This window comes from Phascolarctos cinereus, unplaced genomic scaffold (assembly GCF_003287225.1).
Source record: "Phascolarctos cinereus isolate Bilbo 61053 unplaced genomic scaffold, phaCin_HiC Scaffold_726;HRSCAF=1367, whole genome shotgun sequence".
NCBI classification, from domain to species: domain Eukaryota; kingdom Metazoa; phylum Chordata; class Mammalia; order Diprotodontia; family Phascolarctidae; genus Phascolarctos; species Phascolarctos cinereus.
Window position 1 is genome coordinate 42,338,126 of NW_027556098.1, and position 18,657 is coordinate 42,356,782.

An 18,657-nucleotide genomic window follows, 5' to 3' on the forward strand; every position below is an offset into this window, starting at 1 on the left:
CAATCTTCATTTAGTCCAGTGAGAGAACTAATGTTGAACAATGGATCCAATTTCTATCATCTTTCCAATAACAGAGACCAAGAAGATAGATATTAGTTTGTTAGTGCTGGCCTTCACTGCTTTGTGTGGGCCAGGATTTGGGGGGAGGTGTGTCTATCCTGTGCTTATGTCCTTTTATGTTCTTCTGCTTTCACAGCTATGAATTGGGGCTTGCAAGCTTTTTATGCTCCCAAAGTAATGTGGTCCATGACACAGTCTGCTTACTTTCCTCCTGATCTGAGCTCTGCCAGTTTCTGGCCCAGGTTTTGGATCTGTCAGCTTGTGTGTGTAGTTGGGGGTTTCAGTAGACTGCTGCTGGTCTCAGGCACTATTAGTCCTCTGCGAATCTCCCCAGTTACCAAATTTGCAGGTTCCCATTTGGTCTGGGTCTCCTGCCTCATTAATTCATTGTAGATTTCCCACCTTGAGCTGGAGGCTAGACTGAGTCCCTGTTCTACCCTTTGGTTCAGAGCCACACAGTTACTTTTTACTTCCAGAACTTGTTCCCTGCTCAATCCACATTAAGTGCTGGCTAGCACCACCCTTGTAATGCAGAATCCCTGCTTCCACCGCATCTGACCTACTTAGTCATGGCTATCTTTCAGTCTCTGGACTCTAGAATGTTTCTCATTGTAGCGCAGTTCTGGGCAGACCCTGTATCCAGTAATGGCCAAGTCTTCATAAACTACCCTGCGCTGCAGAATGACTCACTGTAACTTTTTCTTGAATTTCTCAATCAGAATTTGTCCTGGTGTATTTTCTAGGACTTTGTGGATGAGGTTTGGTGGGGGAGTTGGGCTGTACTTCATCCTGCTACTCTGACATCTTGACTCCACCCTTGCCACTTTCATTTGTAGATTGAATGGGGGAGGATTTCTTTCCCCCCCTCCCCTACTCCAAAAACCATTCTTGGAACAAAGAATTTTATAAAGAGGAAAACAAACAGTTCAACAAAACTAATGAACACATCAACTGAGTCTTAATTGTATGTGCAGTCTTCTCTAAAATAGATTAGAACTTTGGCCGAAACTCTTGGTCTCTGTTATTGGAAAGAATAGAGAAACTGGATCCATTGTTCAATATTAGTTCTATCATTGGACTAAATGAAGATTGTTTTCAAAAAATCAGAATTTTTATTTCTAATATCTAATTTCATTCCTAGTATATTTTATTTTTTAAAAGTAAATCCCTGTTAATTCTGTCTGGTTTAGGTTAAACTGCCATTCAATGCACAAAGAATCATTTCACTTTCTCGAAATGATTTTCAATCCATGCTGAAAATGCATAAGTTGACTCCAGAACAGCTGGATTGTATACATGATATTCGAAGACGAAGTAAAAATAGAATTGCTGCACAGCGTTGTCGAAAAAGAAAACTTGACTGCATACAGAATCTTGAGTTAGAAATTGAGAAGTTGGTAAGTAAATATTATTTCCTATCTTAAACTAATTCAGATATTTTCTTTGAATTACTGTCTTGATTTCTAAGCCAGATGTAAATAACTCACTTCAGTTTTCTGTTTTGCAAAGTATAAATATTCCTGGCTTTTTAAAAAGGGAAGGTAAGACAACAAGCATTTATTTAGAGCCTACTGTGTATAAGGCACTGTTAAGTGCTTTACAAATATTATCTCATTTGATCCTCACAACAGCTCTGAAGTAGGTGCTATTATCTCCATATTACAGTTGAAGAAACTGAGTCATATGGTGCTCAGAATCACATCTAGGAAGTATCTGAGGCTGGATTTGAACTCAAATCTTCCTTATTCCAGACCTATAGCTCTAAAATAAAATTTAGTACATCTTTTGAAAATTTCTTGGATTAAAAATACAAGATATAAGAAGACTGGAAAGGTAAGTGGGGGCCAGGTTGTTAAAGAGCTTCAAATGCAGTTTATATTCGTAGTGGTAATAGAAAGTCACTGGAGCATTAAAGTGACATGGACAGATGTACGTGTTAGAAAAATCTCTTTGGCAGCTATGTGGGGGATTGATTAGACTGTGGAAAGGCTTAAGGCACAGAGACCAGTAAGGCGGCTATGGAGTTTTCTGAGTGACAGCTGATGTACACCTCAATTTGATTTGTTGTTGTGTAAGTGTAGAGAAGGGAATTATATGAGAGTTTTTATGAAGGTAGGAAGCACAAGATTTGTCAATGGATTCAATATGTGGGATGACTGGAGTTGAAGATGACACCAAGGTTGGGGGCTTGGGTGACTGGGAGGATGATGGTGCCCTCACCTATACTAGGAGAGTTCAGAAGTAGGGGGAGGATTTGGAAGGGGAAGAGAAAGATGAGTTCTGTTTTGAACATGTTGAATTTAACATGTCTTTGGGACATCAGTTGGAACTGTCCAAGAGGCAGTCAGACTGAAGCTCAAGAGAGTTTAGTGCTGAGAATCATCTTCATAAAAATGACAGTTGAACCCACAAGACTAATGAAATCCTCAAGTGAAACACGATAGAGAGAAAAGAGAAGAGGGCCCAGGATAAGAATTAAAGAAGGTCTTTTATTATCTTAAAGAAGGACAAATTTTGCTGGCTTTTCCTAGGACCATTAGCAAGAGTCAGGAAGTAGTAGACTTTTGAGATACCTTAATTTTACCCCATCAACCTTCTTTTACATCTGGTGGGCTAATTCAGCTGGGTCAATTGAGTCCTTTCCCTGGTGTATTGAGAAAACTCAACATTAACATGCAGAAGCATTTTGACCACAAGGGTGGTAGGCTTCCATTTCAATTTGCTTCTCATCTCAATTTCACTTCAACACTGTTAGTTGGATATACCCAGCACCCAGAAAATTTTAACACTTTCTCGAGCCTAATCTCTGAAATCCTCCCATTGGATTGTGATCTATTCTATTTTTCTCTCAGACTAATTCTTGCTAATCAGAGCTGTTCTGGTCTTCTGTCTTAATCTGGCCTCACTTCAGTCTCCTCACAGTCTTCATCATTTATTTATTTGTTTTTGACTGGGCTTGTGGTTTCATCTTTGTATATATCTCTTGATGAGAAAGTCCCTTTGCCAATGCAGTTTGACTTGTAGTCTGCAACTTTTATTCTTAAGAGTTTCCTGGGGCATTGAGGTTAAATAACTTGCGTAGGGTCATGCAGCTTGTGTATTTTTAATTTTATTTTTACTTTGCTTTCATTTGCAAACACATCCCTCTCTTACTGAGCAGTCTATCATTTGTAACAAAAATTTTAAGAGAATGAGAAAACTTATGAAAATATTTTATTTTTTCCCAATTACATGTAAAAACAATTTTTATTCTTAATTTTGTTTTTACAGTTTTGAGTTCTAAATTCTCTTTCACCCTTCCATCATTCCTCGTTGAGAAGGCAAGCAATTTAATAAAGGTTATGCATGTACAGTCATGCAAAACTTTTCCATATTAATTATTTTGTAAAAGAAAACCCAGCCAACCCCCCCCCCAAAAAAAAATAAAAAGTAAAGAAACAGTATGCTTCAATCTTCACTCAGATTGCATCAGTTCTTCCTCTGGAGGTGGATAGTATTTTTCATCATAAGTCCTTCAGAATTGTCTTGTATGTTTGTCTTGCTGAGAATAGCTAAATCATTCACAGTTGAACACTGTACAGTATTGCCGTTACCGTGTACAGTGTTCTCCTGGTGCTGCTCACTTTCACTTTGTATCAGTTCATGTAAGTCTTTCCTGGGTTTTCTAAAAGCACCCTGCTCATCATTTCTTATAGCACAATAGTATTCCATTATATCATATAGCATAACATATTCAGCCATTCCCAAATTGATGGGTAACCCCTTAATTTCCAATTCTTTGCCACCAAGAGCTGCTATAAATATTTTTATACATATAGGTCCTTTTCTTTTTCTATTTTTTCTATTTCTAGTAGGGGTATTGCTGGGTCAAAGAGGAGGCACCGTTTTATAGACCTTTGGGCATAGTCCCAAATTGCACTCCAGAATTGTTGGATCAGTTTACAGCTCCACCAGCAGTGTATTCATGTCCCAGTTTTCCCATATCCTCTCCAACATTTATAATTTTCCTTTTCTGTCATATTAGCCAATCTGATAAGTGTAAGGTTGTTTTTAATTTGCATTTCTCTAATCAGGAGTAATTTGGAACACTTTTCTCATTTCTCTATAGAAAGCTTTGATTTTTTTCTTCTGAAAACCACCTGTTCATATCAATTGGGGAATGACTTCTGTTCTTATAAATTTGACCTAGTTCTCTATGTATTTGAGTAATAAGGTCTAAGAAACTCATAAAAAAATTTCCCCCAGTTTTCTGCTTTCCTCCTAATCTTGACTGTATTGATTTTCTTTGTGCAAAAACTTGAGAATTTGACGTAATCAAAATTATCCATTTTACCTTTCTGAATGCTCTGTATCTCTTGTTTGATCATAAAGTCTTCCCTTCTCCATAGATCTTGCAGGCAAACTATTCCACACTCCGCTACTCTGCTTATGGTATCACCCTTTATGTCTTAATCATGCACCCATTTTGACCTGATCTTGATACACAGTGTAAGGTATTGGTCTGTACCTTTGGTTGTTCTGCCCAACTACTTTCCAGTTTTTCTAGGCGTTTTTGTAAAATAGTGAGTTCTTATCCAAGAAGCTGGGCTCTTTGGGTTTATCAACTAGTAGAGCATTATAATAGGTCATTTACTACTGTGTCTTGTGTACCTGATCTGTTCCACTGATCCACCATTCTGTTCAGATTGTTTTCATGATTGCTACTTAGTAATTCAGTTTGAGAGCTGGTACAGATAGGCTGTCTTCCTGCACATTTTTTTCCCCATTAATTCTCTTGATATTCTTGACCTTTTGTTCTTGCAGATGAATTTTGTTATTACTTTTCTAAGTCTGTAAAATAATTTTTGGTAGTTTGATTGGTATGGCACTGAATAACCATCTTAATTTTTGTAGAATTATCATTTTTATTATATTGGCTGGGCCTACCCATGAGCAATTAATGTTTTTCCAGTTGTTTGCATTTGACTTTATTTTTATGAAAAATGTTTTGTAATTGTGTTCATATAGTTCCTGGGTTTGTTTTGGCAGGTAGATTCCCAGTTATTTTATATTGTCTAGAATTATTTTAAACTGAATTTCTTTTTATCTCTTGCTGCTGTACTTTGTTGGTAATATATAGAAATACTGATGATTTATGTGGGTTTACTTTATATCCCACAGTTTTGCTAAATTTGTTAATTATTTCAACTAGTTTTTTTTGGTTGATTCTAAGGATTCTCCAAGTAAACCATCATATCATCTGCAGAGAGTGATAGTTTTGTTTCTTCATTGCCTATTCTAATTCCTTCAATTTCTTTTTCTACTCTTATTGCTATAGCTAACATTTGTAGTACAGTACTAAATAATAGTGGTGAAAATGGGCCTCCTTGCTCCATCCCTGATCTTACTGGGAAAGCTTCTATCTTATCCCAGCTGTAGATAATAATTGCTGTTGGATTTAAATGGATAGATAGCACTTATCCTTTTAAGGAAAGCTCCATTTATTTCTGTGCTTCCTAGACTTTTTAATAGGAATGAATATTGTATTTTGTCAAAAGCCTTTTCTGCATCTGTTGAGATAATCATATGATTTTTTTTATTGTGTTATTGATAATGATTATATTATACTGATAGTCAGTTATGCTGATAGTTTTCTTAATATTGAACCAATCCTGCTTTCTTGGTATAAATCCCACCTGGTCATAATGTATGATCTTTGTGATGTATTACTCTGATCTCCTCACTAATATTTTATTTAGAATTTTTGCATCAATATTCATTAGGGAAGTTGGTCTGTAGTTTTCTTTTTCTGTTTTGTCTCTTCCTAGTTTAGATATCAGCACAATATTTGTGCTGTAAAAGGAATTAGGTAGGACTCTGCCTATTTTTCCAAATAGCTTTATGTAATATTGGAATTAATTGTTTTATAAATGTTTGGTAGAATTCACTTGTGAATTCTGGCCCTGGGGATTTTTTTTTTCCTTAGGGAGCTCACTGATAGTTTGTTAAATTTCTTTTTCTAAGATAGGGTTATTTAAGTATTCTCTTTTATCTTCTGTTAATTTGGGCAACTTACATTTTTGTAAATATGCGTCCATTTCACTTAGATTGTTAGATTTATTGGCATATAATTGGGCCCTCCTTTCTTATAGTGTAGAAGCTGCTAAATCCTGTGTGGTCCTGACTATGGCTCCACAGTATTTAAATTGTTTGTTTCTGAGTTTTTGCAGTATTTTCTGCTTGATCAGGAGCTCTGGAATTTGGCTATAATATTCCTTTGAAGTTTCCATTTTGAGGTTTCTTTCAGGAGGTGATCAGTGGATTCTTGCAATTTTTTGTTTTACTTTCAGGTTCTAGGATATCATGGTAGTTTTCCTTGATAATTTTTTGAAAGATTATGTCTAGACTCTTTTTATTCGTGGCTGTCATGTACACCAATAATTTTTAAATTATCTCTCCGTGATCATATTTTCCAGATTTGTTTCCCATGAGATATTTTGCATTTTCTTCTATTTTTTCATTTTTAAAATTTTGTTTTATTATCTCTTGAGGTCTCATGGAGTCATTAACTTCTACTTGTCCACTTCTAACTTTTAAGAAATTATTTTCTTCATTGAACTTTGTACCTCCTTTTCTATTTGGCCAATTCTGCTTTTTTAAAGAGTTCTTTTCTTCAGTGGTTTTTTGTGCCTCTTTTATCATTTGGCCAATTCTCATCTTCCCCCCCCCCCAGTTTCTGAGGATAGATTTGAACTCAACTCCTGCAGACTACATGGCTCATACCACCTAGCTTGTCCTACTTCTATTTTTAATTTTTTGGCACTTCCTTTGCCAAGCTGTTGACTCTTTTATCATGAGTTTCTTGCATTATTTTCATTGCTTTTCCTTATTTTTCTCTTTCATTTATTTGATTTTTGTGATCTTTTTTGAGTTCTTCCATGAGTTCTTTTTGGGCCTCAGACCAGTTCACATTTTTCTTCAAGGCTTTGCCTGTTGCCATTTTGACTTTGTTATCATATTTGATCTTCTCTGTTACCATAATGACATTGTATGGTCAGATTCTTTTTTTGTTGTTGTTGCTTGCTCATTTTCCCTGCCTATTTCTTGATTTTTAACTTTATGTTTAAAATGTGATCTACTCCCAGGGAGAAGGGGCTTCAAGTTTTTTGTTTGGTTATTTTCAGAGCTTCGGGATTTTTTCATTCTATTTTTTCTGAACTAGTTCAAGGGAGCTGTAAGTTTTCACTTCACCCAAGGTAGTATTATCTAAGGAGAGGTGTGCTGCCTGTATTCTGGTCAGAAGCACTGTTTTCTTCCCTGGAATTGGGACCAGAGTCCCCTTTACCCTGCAGCTGGGAGCCAAGGTTTGCTAGTACTCCTCTTCACCATGGGACTGTGACCTAGATCCCCATATGGACAATGCAACAGAGTCCTTCACCCAGTGACATTTAAGGCTCCCCTGTAATCTCATTCTGACTAGTTGTCCAACCCCCTTATTGTCTGTGGCCTGGGAGTTCCAGCAGCACAGATTCAGTTGTCCCCAAGTCCTGTTGCTGACTTGCACCAGGGCTTGTACCAGGACTTGAGCCTTGCAGCTGGCTTGTGAGACATGGCATGTGCTGAGCTGCACTCCGCGCTTGCCTCAGTGAGACAAACCTTTCCTGCCAACCTTCTGAGTTACATGGGATGACATATTGTTTCACTTGTTCTTTTGTTGGTTTTGCTGGTCCAGACTTCGTTTTGAAATATTATTTTAAAGTTATTTGGAGGGAAACTTGGGAAAGGGCCAGTGAGTCCCTGGCTTTACTCCACCATCTTGGCTGTGCCTCCACATCAGTCCATGAGAAAACTTTTCAGTGAGTCCAATCAGCACATCAAGTTTTTTTACAGTAGTTGCACTATACCATACCTTTAGTTACCAAAGACTCAGAAAAGCAAGTTCTGACCACCAGAAAAACCTTGGTGTTATGAAATGGTTCAACATTAGAATCCAGTATAAATTTATTGATGGAAATTACTTCAAAGATGCATTATCACCTGCTTTGCTGCTGTATCCTAAGGATCAACCATGGAACCTTTCCATCTGATTTACAACTGAATCTTCCTATTTTTGTTGTATTAGAATGAGAGCTCCCTGAGAGTAGGGACTGACTTTCTTTTCTCTTTACATTCCTAGGACTTACTACAGTGTTTCACAAGTGCTTAGTGATTTTTCATTCATTTTCATAGGTTTCGTCTTTTTGCAAAGAGTGTCCATTCATCAGTTTTCACAAGTTCAATTATATACTTGCCTTTACACGTGAATGAATCCCTTGCCTGAGCTATTACCTTACTTTTTAAATACTTCCAATCTTTATTGTTTCTCATTCTTGAAGTTTGCTAAAATCTCTATAGCTTTTCCAAGAAAGAGTGACTTCTGTTTGGGCATACCTACCCCATCTTGTACTTGTTAAGTACATTTATCTGAGCCCAAGTGTAAAGTTTTAAATTAATCCCTTCCACCTCTAGCCACTTGGAAGGAAAACCCCAAATGGAGTTTGAACAGGTATCTCTCTGCTTCAAACCTGTGAAATTCATGGCAGGTAGTCCCTTCAAAGGGAAAAGAAAATGGGAATCTGAAGAATTTGGGAAACATGTTCTCACATACATTTCCTAGCTTTCCTCCTGCCTCACTTTACTCCAATTTTTTGGAAGTCTGTTAAATGATTTTCATTGTGTAATGAAGTATACATAGCAGCATCAATAATCTCTCCCTTTACCCTCCTGAGGTTGTGTGGTAAACTCAAATATTTAAATTTTTTAAACCTCTGAGAATTGATTTGTAAAATATTAGGATGTATGCAAACCAGGAATGTAGTACATAATGCAAGGAAGTGGTTCGGTTAAGTTGCACTTAAACTGTTTTTCCTGATAAGTAGTAACTTTGTGTTCAAATTGGAGAAAAATTGAAAACAGCTATTTTTAAAATAATGTTAGCCTTCTGTGATTAATTTGTAGTATAGAGGAATAGGTCATATATAGAATTATAGCTTTAGAGTGGGAAGGGTCCTTAGAGACCATCTAATCCAAATCCTTTTTTTTTTTTGTAAAAAAAGAAAGCTGAGTTTTAGAGACATTGATTGGCTAATAAGCATCATAAGCAGGTTTTTGACCTCTTCCTGACTCTTTAAGTTAACCACTCTGCCTATTGTAGCATTCACATGATAGATACAGAATGGATATACTACATCATCTTGAAGTAGTTGAAGAAAATAGTGGTATAGACTTTTTATTATGAAGTAAAGGATAAAAATGATTGTATGATTTATATTAAAATTGGTTTTCAAATATTAATAAATTTTCTTGTTCAGCAAAAGTAGGAATTTCTAATTTCTAAGGATCATAAAAATCAATTTCTAATTTCTAATAAAAGATTTAGTGATTTACTTACTAGAAAACCCTTTTTTTTTAAGGCCAAATGGGAAGCAGTCAGCATTTTACTAAATTGGTATTTAATGCAGTAGTGGCATAAAAATCAGGCTTAACTGAGAGAATCCATAGTTGAGAATAACTTTATGGGAATAGGTGAAACCTCCTTAGCATTTTCCTTTGGCTACTTCTCTTCTTATTTAGGTATCCTCCTTTAGGAGTCATGGAGGAAAAAGTCATGTTGCCACCTTTTCTAGATCAGAATTTACTTCTAGGATTAATAACTTGCAATGACAGTTTATTTCACATGTTAATTTATCATGTTAGTTTAGTCTTTCTACTCCCCTACCACTGATCATACCTCTCTGGCTCATGACTACCTCCCCTATATTAGAATGTAAGCTCTTTGAGGTCAAGACCTGTCTTTTCTCTTGGTATCTCTCTCTGTCTTTGTTTCTTTTTTTTGTACTTAGCACTTTGTGCAATGCTTGGCACATAGGAAATGGTTTTTCATTAATTTTTCCTTTATTCTTGTGTCCAATTTTATTTTAGTGTAATTTCTCTTTAAATTGCCTCCCCTGAGGGAGACTTTAAAAGAAAAACAGGTAACTATAATTTTCTTATGCTTTCACTCTTCATTTGTTGTTTGAGCAGTGCAGTATAGTGGATATAAGTCATTTGACTTGGAGACAAGAAGACCTAGTTTAAATCTTGCCTCAGATACTTCTTAGTTCAGGAACTTTGAACAAGTCCATTTAGCCACTCTGCTTCAGTTACCTAATCTTTAAAATGAGGGAGTTGGAGTCATTGCAATTTATGGTCCTTTCCTAAATTCCATGAATTTATTGTGTTTATCATTTATAGGTAAACTGTTCTGTGTCAGAAAGGTTTTGTGTATACTCATGAAATATTTTTAGAATGTATTGTTGCTAAATTAGCATCTAGCACAATGCCCAGTACAGATTTGGCACTTTAAGAAATGCTTATTGACTTGACTTCTTTTATCTGATTTATTAGGCTCTGAGAATAATCTGTTTGCTTTAATTTTGAGGACCCAAGGATACTATCAGTCCAAGTTAGTATGCCAATTCTAGCAGTAGCAATTAAGTCCACTCTTATAGTAGTAGAAGCAGCTAGGCCAGATACATATCAAAGAATGAGGTTAGGCAGAATCTGAATTGCAAGGGACCTAAAAAACCAATATGACTCAACCTATACCTGAATAAAAATCCTTTCTACCAGAAACTCAAGAAGTAGACATCTAGCCTTTGCTTCTAGATCTCTAATGAAGGAATCCCATTCTACTTTTTGAGTAACACTAACTTTTTATGGAAATTTTTCCTAACGTTAAGCTTATTTTTCATTTCTGTTACTTAATATGTTATTCTTAGTTCTTATCTCTGGGGCAGTTACAACATAACTCCATTTTCCATCATAACTTTTTTTTTTGGCCATTTCTTGCAGTTGTTTTTGAGGAATTGGATATTTTTGTAGAAAAAGCAACCCTGTAATGAAACTTTTAGTTTCTAACGGTGGGTTTCTATTCGGTACATTTTAACTTACATAAGAGAGAGTACCTAACTTGAGCCACCCACAGAGGTGGAAGGCAAAAATATATTTAGATCATAGTCACTGGAGATTTGAGCAGATAATCAACCAGTCACCAGCTATCTGTCAGGCCCTGTTCTAGGTATTTGGAATTTAAGTACAGAGAGTGGAACTATCCATTATTCAAGGGTAATGCTAAGGTAACAAACTTGGGAGGCCGTAAGGATTGTGAGGCAGAAATAGGAAGTTTGGAAGAGGGGAGAGTTTGGGGTAGAAGATAAGAAGTTCAGTTTTGGCCACGTTGAGTTTAAGATGTCTCTGGGACATGGTTAGAAATGTCTAGTAGAAAAATGATGTGAGATTGAAGCTCAGGGAGCAAACTGAGGCTAGAAATATAGTTCTGGAAGTCATTTGCCTCAAAGATAGTTAAACCCATGGGAATTGATGAGGTTACTAAAAGAGTATAGATGGGGTAGAGAAAAGAAAGAGTGGGGCAGAACCTTGGGAAGTAGCCACAGTTAGAGGGGATGATATGGATGATAAGCTAGGTGGTCAGAGAGGCACAAGGCAAGCCAGGGGAGAGTAGTGCTGTGAAAACCCGTCTAGGAGAGAGTGTCCAGGAAGAGGCTGTGTTCAAGTGTCACATATGCCAGAAAGGTCAAGAAGGAGTAGGACCAAGGAAAAAACCATCAGATTTGGCAACAGTGAGATCACTAATAACTTTGGAGAGAGTAGTTTCTTTCAGTCAAGGGCTTAGGAAGGAAGCCAAACTGCAAAGCATTAAAAAAGGACTGAGAGGAGAAGCAATGGAGTCAGTGACTATAGACAGCTTTTTTAAGGATTTTGGCTGAAAAAGGAAAAAGTGGTGTAAGAAGAAAACTTTAGGGGCTGGTAGGATCCAGGGAAGGTGTTTTAATAATGGAACAGACTTGGACATGTTTGAAGTCAGTGAGTTAAGGAACCAGTTGATAGGTAGAGCCTGAAGATTCTAGAGAATAAAGAAGTGATTTGAGAATGCAGTATTCTGGAGAAGACAGGAAGGGGTGGGATCAAATATATAGAGAAAGGGTGGTGGCAAGAAAAAAGAGCCACCTAGTTTTCAGAGGTTGGGGGAAAAGAGAATATTGAAAGATGTCAACGGGACTTGAGATGAAGAGAATTAAAGAAGAGAGAGCATGTGTTTGCATGGTGCCAATTTTCTCAGTAAAATAAGAGGCAAGGTTCAACAAAAAGAAGGGGGAAGAAATTATTCATTTAGAGAGGAACAAAAGAATTGGGCCTCATTCAGCTTGGATAACTCAGATTTGTGCTGTAAACAATCAAAATGGTTATGAGATTTTTTTTCTACCTATGTTCAGTGGCTTATGAATAGAAGTGCAGGAGGTGAATGGTGGAAGTAATCCAATCCTGAGGCTTGGCAAGATAAGATTGGTGATGGGACAAAGGCCCAAGGTATTGGAGAGTTAAAATAGCTGACTGTTGGGTTGATATCTGATAGGGAGGAAAGTGAAGGCAGGGTAGCAACCTAAGGAGTAATGAGGGCTTGGAGGCCTCAGTGAGGGCACAGAATAGGTTTAGGGAGGAGTTGGTTGCCCTACCCCCACCCCATCCCACTGCATCCATTCAGAGATGCACACACCCCACTGTCCCTTCCCTCCCTTTTTCCAGGATTGGAATTTCTTTTGTATTCCTCCTCCCCTGGGCAGGACTAACCTTTTGATTTAGTTGCCAGTACCCGTTTCTTTGTCTGTGCCCCCCTGGAATGGGATCAAGGTTCTTGTTCACCATGTCTTCCCCCTAAACCGTAACACAGAAGGGTTTGAGAAGGAAGAATGGATGTACAAGTGTGTTCTGATCCTAAGAGCTCAGCTTCAGTTCAGCTTCTATTCCAGTATATCCTGTACCTTGCTGCTCAAGAGATCTAGGGAGAAAAAGGGGTAGAGGGGGAGAAGGAGGTTGGTAATCCTATTAATTCCCCTGGCCTGAGCTGGCCTTACTTGGCTTGTGTTGTTTGCCTCTGGAATGCATATTTTGCAAGAATATTTACTCCCCAGCCCCCATTATCCTTCATTTCAGAATATCATCCCCTACCCCTAGGATCAGTTTCATCTTCCCTCTGTTCACATTTTACCTTTAAATACATTTTGTTGGTTTTGTTTTTTAAACACTTTTTATCTTATATTCTGTGGCAGCCAGATACCTAGCCGTGCAGGTTTATGGGGTTCTCGTGTTCACCTGCCCTTTACTCCACTCCCATCCAACCTGTTCATCCTTCCCAAATCTTTATAAGAAGAGCTTGGAGTGGGAAGAGATGGTGTATACCATGCTTAGTTTATTAAAAAGTGACATTGATGGGGAGGTGGCACCCAGGGGAGCTGCTCTCACCCTACTAACATATATCACCACCACCACCCCCCAGCTTTTGTCACAGCTCCTCCTTTGGCAGTCTTCAAGTTTGTAGGGTTAAGGGAAGGAGGGTCCAGCAGAGGTAGCAGAAAGGGTGTTCCTGAACTATTGTGGGTCCTCACTCTGGTTTCCTATTGGCAGTTACTTGCGTAAAAACAAATTCATTTTAAAAAATACAGAAACTTTAACATGCTCTGTTTTTTGACATGGTCTGGTTCAGCCCTCCTTGGGCAGCCTGTTAACTCTCTGCTCTGCTCATAAGAACTCTGGATTATGGCTATGACATTCCTAGTATTTTTCATTTTAGTGTTCCTTTTGGGAGGTGATTGGTGGATCATTTCTTTCTTTACTTTGCCCTCTGGTTCTAATAGATCTAGGCAGTTTTCATTAGTGATTTCTTGAGGTTTGTCCCATAATGTTTTTCAGGAAGTCCAGTGATTCTTAAATTATCTTTAAAATGTTTTTCCGCAGCAGTTTTTTTTAACTGCTATTTTACAATCTTATTCTTTTTTTTTCTCAATCTTATGATTTTGTTTTATAATTCTTAGTATCTTATAGAGTTATTGCTTTCTGTTTGGTCTATTCAGGAGTCCATTTATTGGGTAAAGCTTACCACTTAGTTTTCTAAGCTATTTGTTGTCTTTTTTTTTTCCTGTAGTGATTTCATTTCATGTCCCCCCACCCCCATTTCCCCATGTGTCATTTTTTCTAGGTAGTTATGTAGTCTTTGTGGAAAATCCATTTTTCCCCCTTGGTGCCTCTGTTGACAGTTGTTACGGTGTTTCTTGCTCTTATGATGATGTCGGAAACAGAAGACATTGATAAAAACTTAATAAAAAAAAGTTTGTTTTAAGTTAGGCAGTTCTCATCTTTACATAATTGATCTAGCTTTCACTTATTTAGCAACCTAACCTCAGAGGACTGCCAAGAACTAAAAAATAAACAAAACACATTACATGCACAGTAAAATGTTTTTAGCAGCCCGTATAAGTCTTTAAAGACTCAAAAGAGAAATCTCCTGAGTTCCCTCCAAGGTGATTTTTCTTATTTTAGCCAGACTGTTAGAACAGAGTGTATTTGATTTTCCAGGCCACAGCAGATCAGGAAAGAAAGTAGTACCTCTTAGAACAAATTCTCTCAAAACCAGTTTCAAAGTTTTTGGTGTTCAGAGGGGTAACTGTCAGTTATTTGGAGAGTCTAGACGGGTGGGAAGCCTGCAGCCCTGAGGCCCCATGTGGCCTTCTAGGTCCTTGGGTGAGGCCTTTTGACTGAGTCCAAGTTTCATAGAACAAATCCTGTTGTTAAGGAGATTTGTTCTGTGAAGTCTGGATTCAGTCAAAGAGCCTCGATGGACTCTAGCATGTGAGATTTAGGTCATTCCTCAATATTTAAATGAGACATTTGTGCTATTTAATGTTTCTAATGAGTGTTGGTTTCTGTGTTACTAAACCAGAAAATGCCATGGACTTTTTTTTTTCTTGTCTCTACAGCAAAAGGAGAAGGAGAGTTTATTAAAGGAAAGAGATCATATTTTATCAACACTGGGTGAAACAAAGCAGAACTTAACTGGACTTTGCCAGCAGGTGTGCAAAGAAGCGGCTTTAAGTCATGAACAAATCCAAATACTTGCAAAGTATTCTGCCTCAGATTGCCCACTTACGTTGTTAATTTCTGAAAAAGGAAAACTTACTCCTGCCTCTGAACTTGTGCCACCGTCATGTATGAGTTTACCTCATGGGCTTCCAAATATTCCACTGGCCAGAGAACAAAGTTCCACTTATCCACGTGTAAGAGAAGCAAATGATTCAGTACAGGGACAACAGCCAGATTCGTGTCAGAACTCCCCACGAACTTCATCGCTGCTCATAGGACAGTGTTGTCAGAGTGGTGGCAGCACTGATTTCTGTCCGATCACTGGTAAATGCACTGCTGATGACTAAAACCATGTTTTATTTCCTTCCTGCCATTTCCTTTTATAATCAAGTTTTTTGTATTAACATGAAACTCTAATATAGGTTCCATACGTTAGTTTCTGCTGAGTTTGCTGTTAAGCATGTTTCTGTTAAGTTGATAGTATCATCCCCATGACCCCCATTAGGAAACCAGGGATAACTTTTATTAGAAAGCATTTTAAATTGAATGTAATAATTACATTTGAGAATATGGCAGATCTTTTAAAAATCACCTAAGAAGATAGTGGTTTTAAGTTGTTAATGTTAATAACTGTCCTGTATTTAAAGTAAAATTTGGAATATGAGTCTGGAACAGTTTGAGAAAGTCTGGCACCTTTTTTTTTTCTTTTTTGGCTGCTAGTGATCCTTAAAGTTTTAAAAATATAAAAACAATCAGATTTCAAGTCATCAGCAAACATTTATTAAATTCCTACTGTGTTCCAGACGCTGTGCTAAGTGCTGGAGATGCAAGGAAGGGGAAAGTCGGTTCATACCTTCAAGGAGTGTACAATCTACTGGGAAGACAACATGCAAACAGCTATGTACAAATAAAATATATGTAGGATAAATTTTGGATAGTCTTGGAGGGAACACACCAGCGTTGAGGGGCAGTGGGAAAGACTTCTTGCAGAAAGTAGGATTTTAGCTGAGACTAATCTAAGAAGCCAGGAGGAAGAGATGAAACAGAAGGTAATTCCAAACATGAGATAGCAAGGGAAAATCCAGAGATAATGGGAGATAAGAGTATCTTGTATGAGGAATGAAATAGGAAGGAGGCCAGTGCCGCTAAAGCAAAGAATACGTGGAGGGGAGAGTAAGGTGAAACGCTTCTAAATTTCTGAGTCCTATGTATTTTTTCAAGTTTAAGATTAAAAAAAAAACACTTTCCCCCTGCTATCATTAAATAGGCAAATACCTATTTGAGGGAAAACTTCACAGATCAGGGTATAGGCCTCCCAAATTGGGGAAGTTGGGAAATAATTTTCTATGAATTAAGTATGAAATTCTGTTAAGTAGATTTCTGCTAATATAGAAGAGCTGAATAATCAAGTAAATGTTTAATTTATTAACAATCAACTTAGGAGTCTTTGGGGGCATGTTACATGACACCACTACTGAATTACATTTTAAAGTTTGAGGTTTCAAGTTTTCACCTGAATTAAAATTTTTGAAAGTTTTTCACTGTTAGAGAACTAAAAGGGGGAAGGGAATTTGCAAGAATTCACTAGATGTGTGTTACTCAACAAGTATTTATTAAGCAACATGCTTTTCTGTCATGTTGGGACATAACTTGTTGAAAAGCACTAACCAATAAAGCACTAAAAATTTGAGTAGTATGGAAGCTTAATTACATTTTCTGAATAGGGTTATATCTACTTGCATAGTACAAAGGCACAAGCAGACGCCTGAATGTTTTTGTAAAGTTCCATACTTTAATTTGGTGTGTAAAATGGTTTCTAATTCTTTGGTAAAGGCTTTGTTACTAAGAACAGTGCATTGAAAAGCTACTCAAAATGGAACTGGCCCTTGGAGTGGCTGGTTCCATCACTGGATTTATCTTAAGTCCTTAGAATGACTTTATCATGAAAAATATTTAGTGGTTCTGAGAAATAAACTCATAGTGTATTGAATGACCCTAAAAATACACTTGCAATATCTTATATTGGGACCAATCTTAAAATTTAGAAATTTTTAAAATTGTAATTTTCTCCCCCTTTTTGATGTGGGAAAATTCTCTAGTATTTTAGTTGCTTATAAATTATAGATGTTGTAGCAAGGAAATAAGTTAGGTTTTGGTTTATTTTCTATATGCTTGAAGAAACATTCTAAGTGGTCTGGAAAAATAGCATTTTTATAGTGGTAAATCACATGTAATAAGATTAAAACAGAATTGTGTATAAATGATCTAATATTGCCATTTCTTTTTATTTTATTCTTGATTTTTCAGCTTCACACAGTTGAGTGCAAACTTTTTTCTGATTTGCAAAATGTCAACTCTTGTATAAGCCAATGGCTAGAATCTTTGATTCCCTACCTCATTATACACATAAATGTTTTTTCATAATCAGCATGTGTATATGCAAAAATGTCAAATAATCTGCTCTTATTACTACTATAAGTATTGGCAGGTTATTCAGTATTTTAGGACAATGCCTCATTGTCTCCAGAATTTAAAAATAATTTTCACATCACTGGGTTTTAAATCTACGTATTCAAATATGTAACTAAACTAGCCTGAGAAATCTTTTTTTTAAGGTTTAACCAATAATTCAAATGTTTATTTCTTGATACTGAATATTATTCCTTATAACCAGCATGTAATGCAAATACAAATAACTACACTACCTCATATGCAAGTGATTGTCAAGTTATAAAACAGATGTGCAGAGAATATTTTAAAGAATTTTTAAACATTTTTGCTTTTCCCCTTTATAAGGTGGGGAGGTTTTTATTGTGTATATTGCATAGATTATGCCCTCAACAGAATGACAGTATAATACAATGGATACCTTGACCACCATTTGCAGTTCTTTCACCGTTTGCTAAAGATTTCTTCATTGTACATGATGTGCAAAATCATTTGTCTTAGCCTTCTGTCCTTTGCTTAGTGTTTCATGTCTTACGTAATCTTCTGAAAACAATGACATTTAATACAGTCTTAATTGTATTACACTATTTTTCAGATTTTTAAAAATAATTTTAATACTAACGGCAAATTATGTGCTACTCAGAACTAATGTGAATATCATTTCTGTGCTAAATATTTTTTTTAAAAAAACATTTGTTGAAGATAATGTTTAATCATTCACATTTTAGTAATTAGAAATATATTTAATGCGGTAAGAATAAAGGTTGCATGTAGATTCTGAGTTATATCAATTTGAAAGAAAACATGGCAATATTATAAATTCTCAGGTGAACTTTTTTTAGTCACGAAACATGTTATTTTGAACTTGTAAGTGTTTTAAGTGTTAATGCATGTAATAAATCATATTTTGAGACTTTTTGGGCAAAATGTAAACTTAGCCATAACAATAAAAAATGGCATATGGATTGTAAAATCTGAAATAATAACATCTTTGTATCTTTCATCACCTTTCTAATGTAACAAAATCATTATCCTTCCTAATAAGGCAAGATCTCATTAAAAGTATAATTCTGTAGTATTACAGTTACACCTTTTTCATTATGCTATTTTTTAACCGGATGTTGGTTAAAAATAGCCAAACCGCAAGGCATTAGTTTCTTTGCTCCTTGGTAATAAATTTGCTGTTGAATAAATACCCTAGAATTTAATAATGAA

The 18,657-nt window shown here is 36.4% G+C and overlaps 1 protein-coding gene across 4 annotated transcripts in view; it reads left to right on the plus strand.

Annotated features, from left to right (window-relative positions):
• The window catches only part of LOC110199147 (transcription regulator protein BACH1), a 55,713-nt gene extending 37,056 nt beyond the window's left edge, over positions 1 to 18,657 (plus strand). For 2 of the 4 annotated variants that reach the window (XM_020973871.2, XM_020973872.2), the window contains 3 exons: positions 1,251 to 1,457; positions 14,892 to 15,318; positions 15,798 to 18,657. In XM_020973871.2, coding sequence (XP_020829530.1) covers positions 1,251 to 1,457; positions 14,892 to 15,318; positions 15,798 to 15,916 — 753 coding nt within the window. In that variant the 3' untranslated portion in view covers positions 15,917 to 18,657. Of the gene's footprint in view, positions 1 to 1,250; positions 1,458 to 14,891; positions 15,679 to 15,797 lie in introns of those variants that run through there. The other 2 variants (XM_078146494.1, XM_078146493.1) reach the window with 2 other exon arrangements.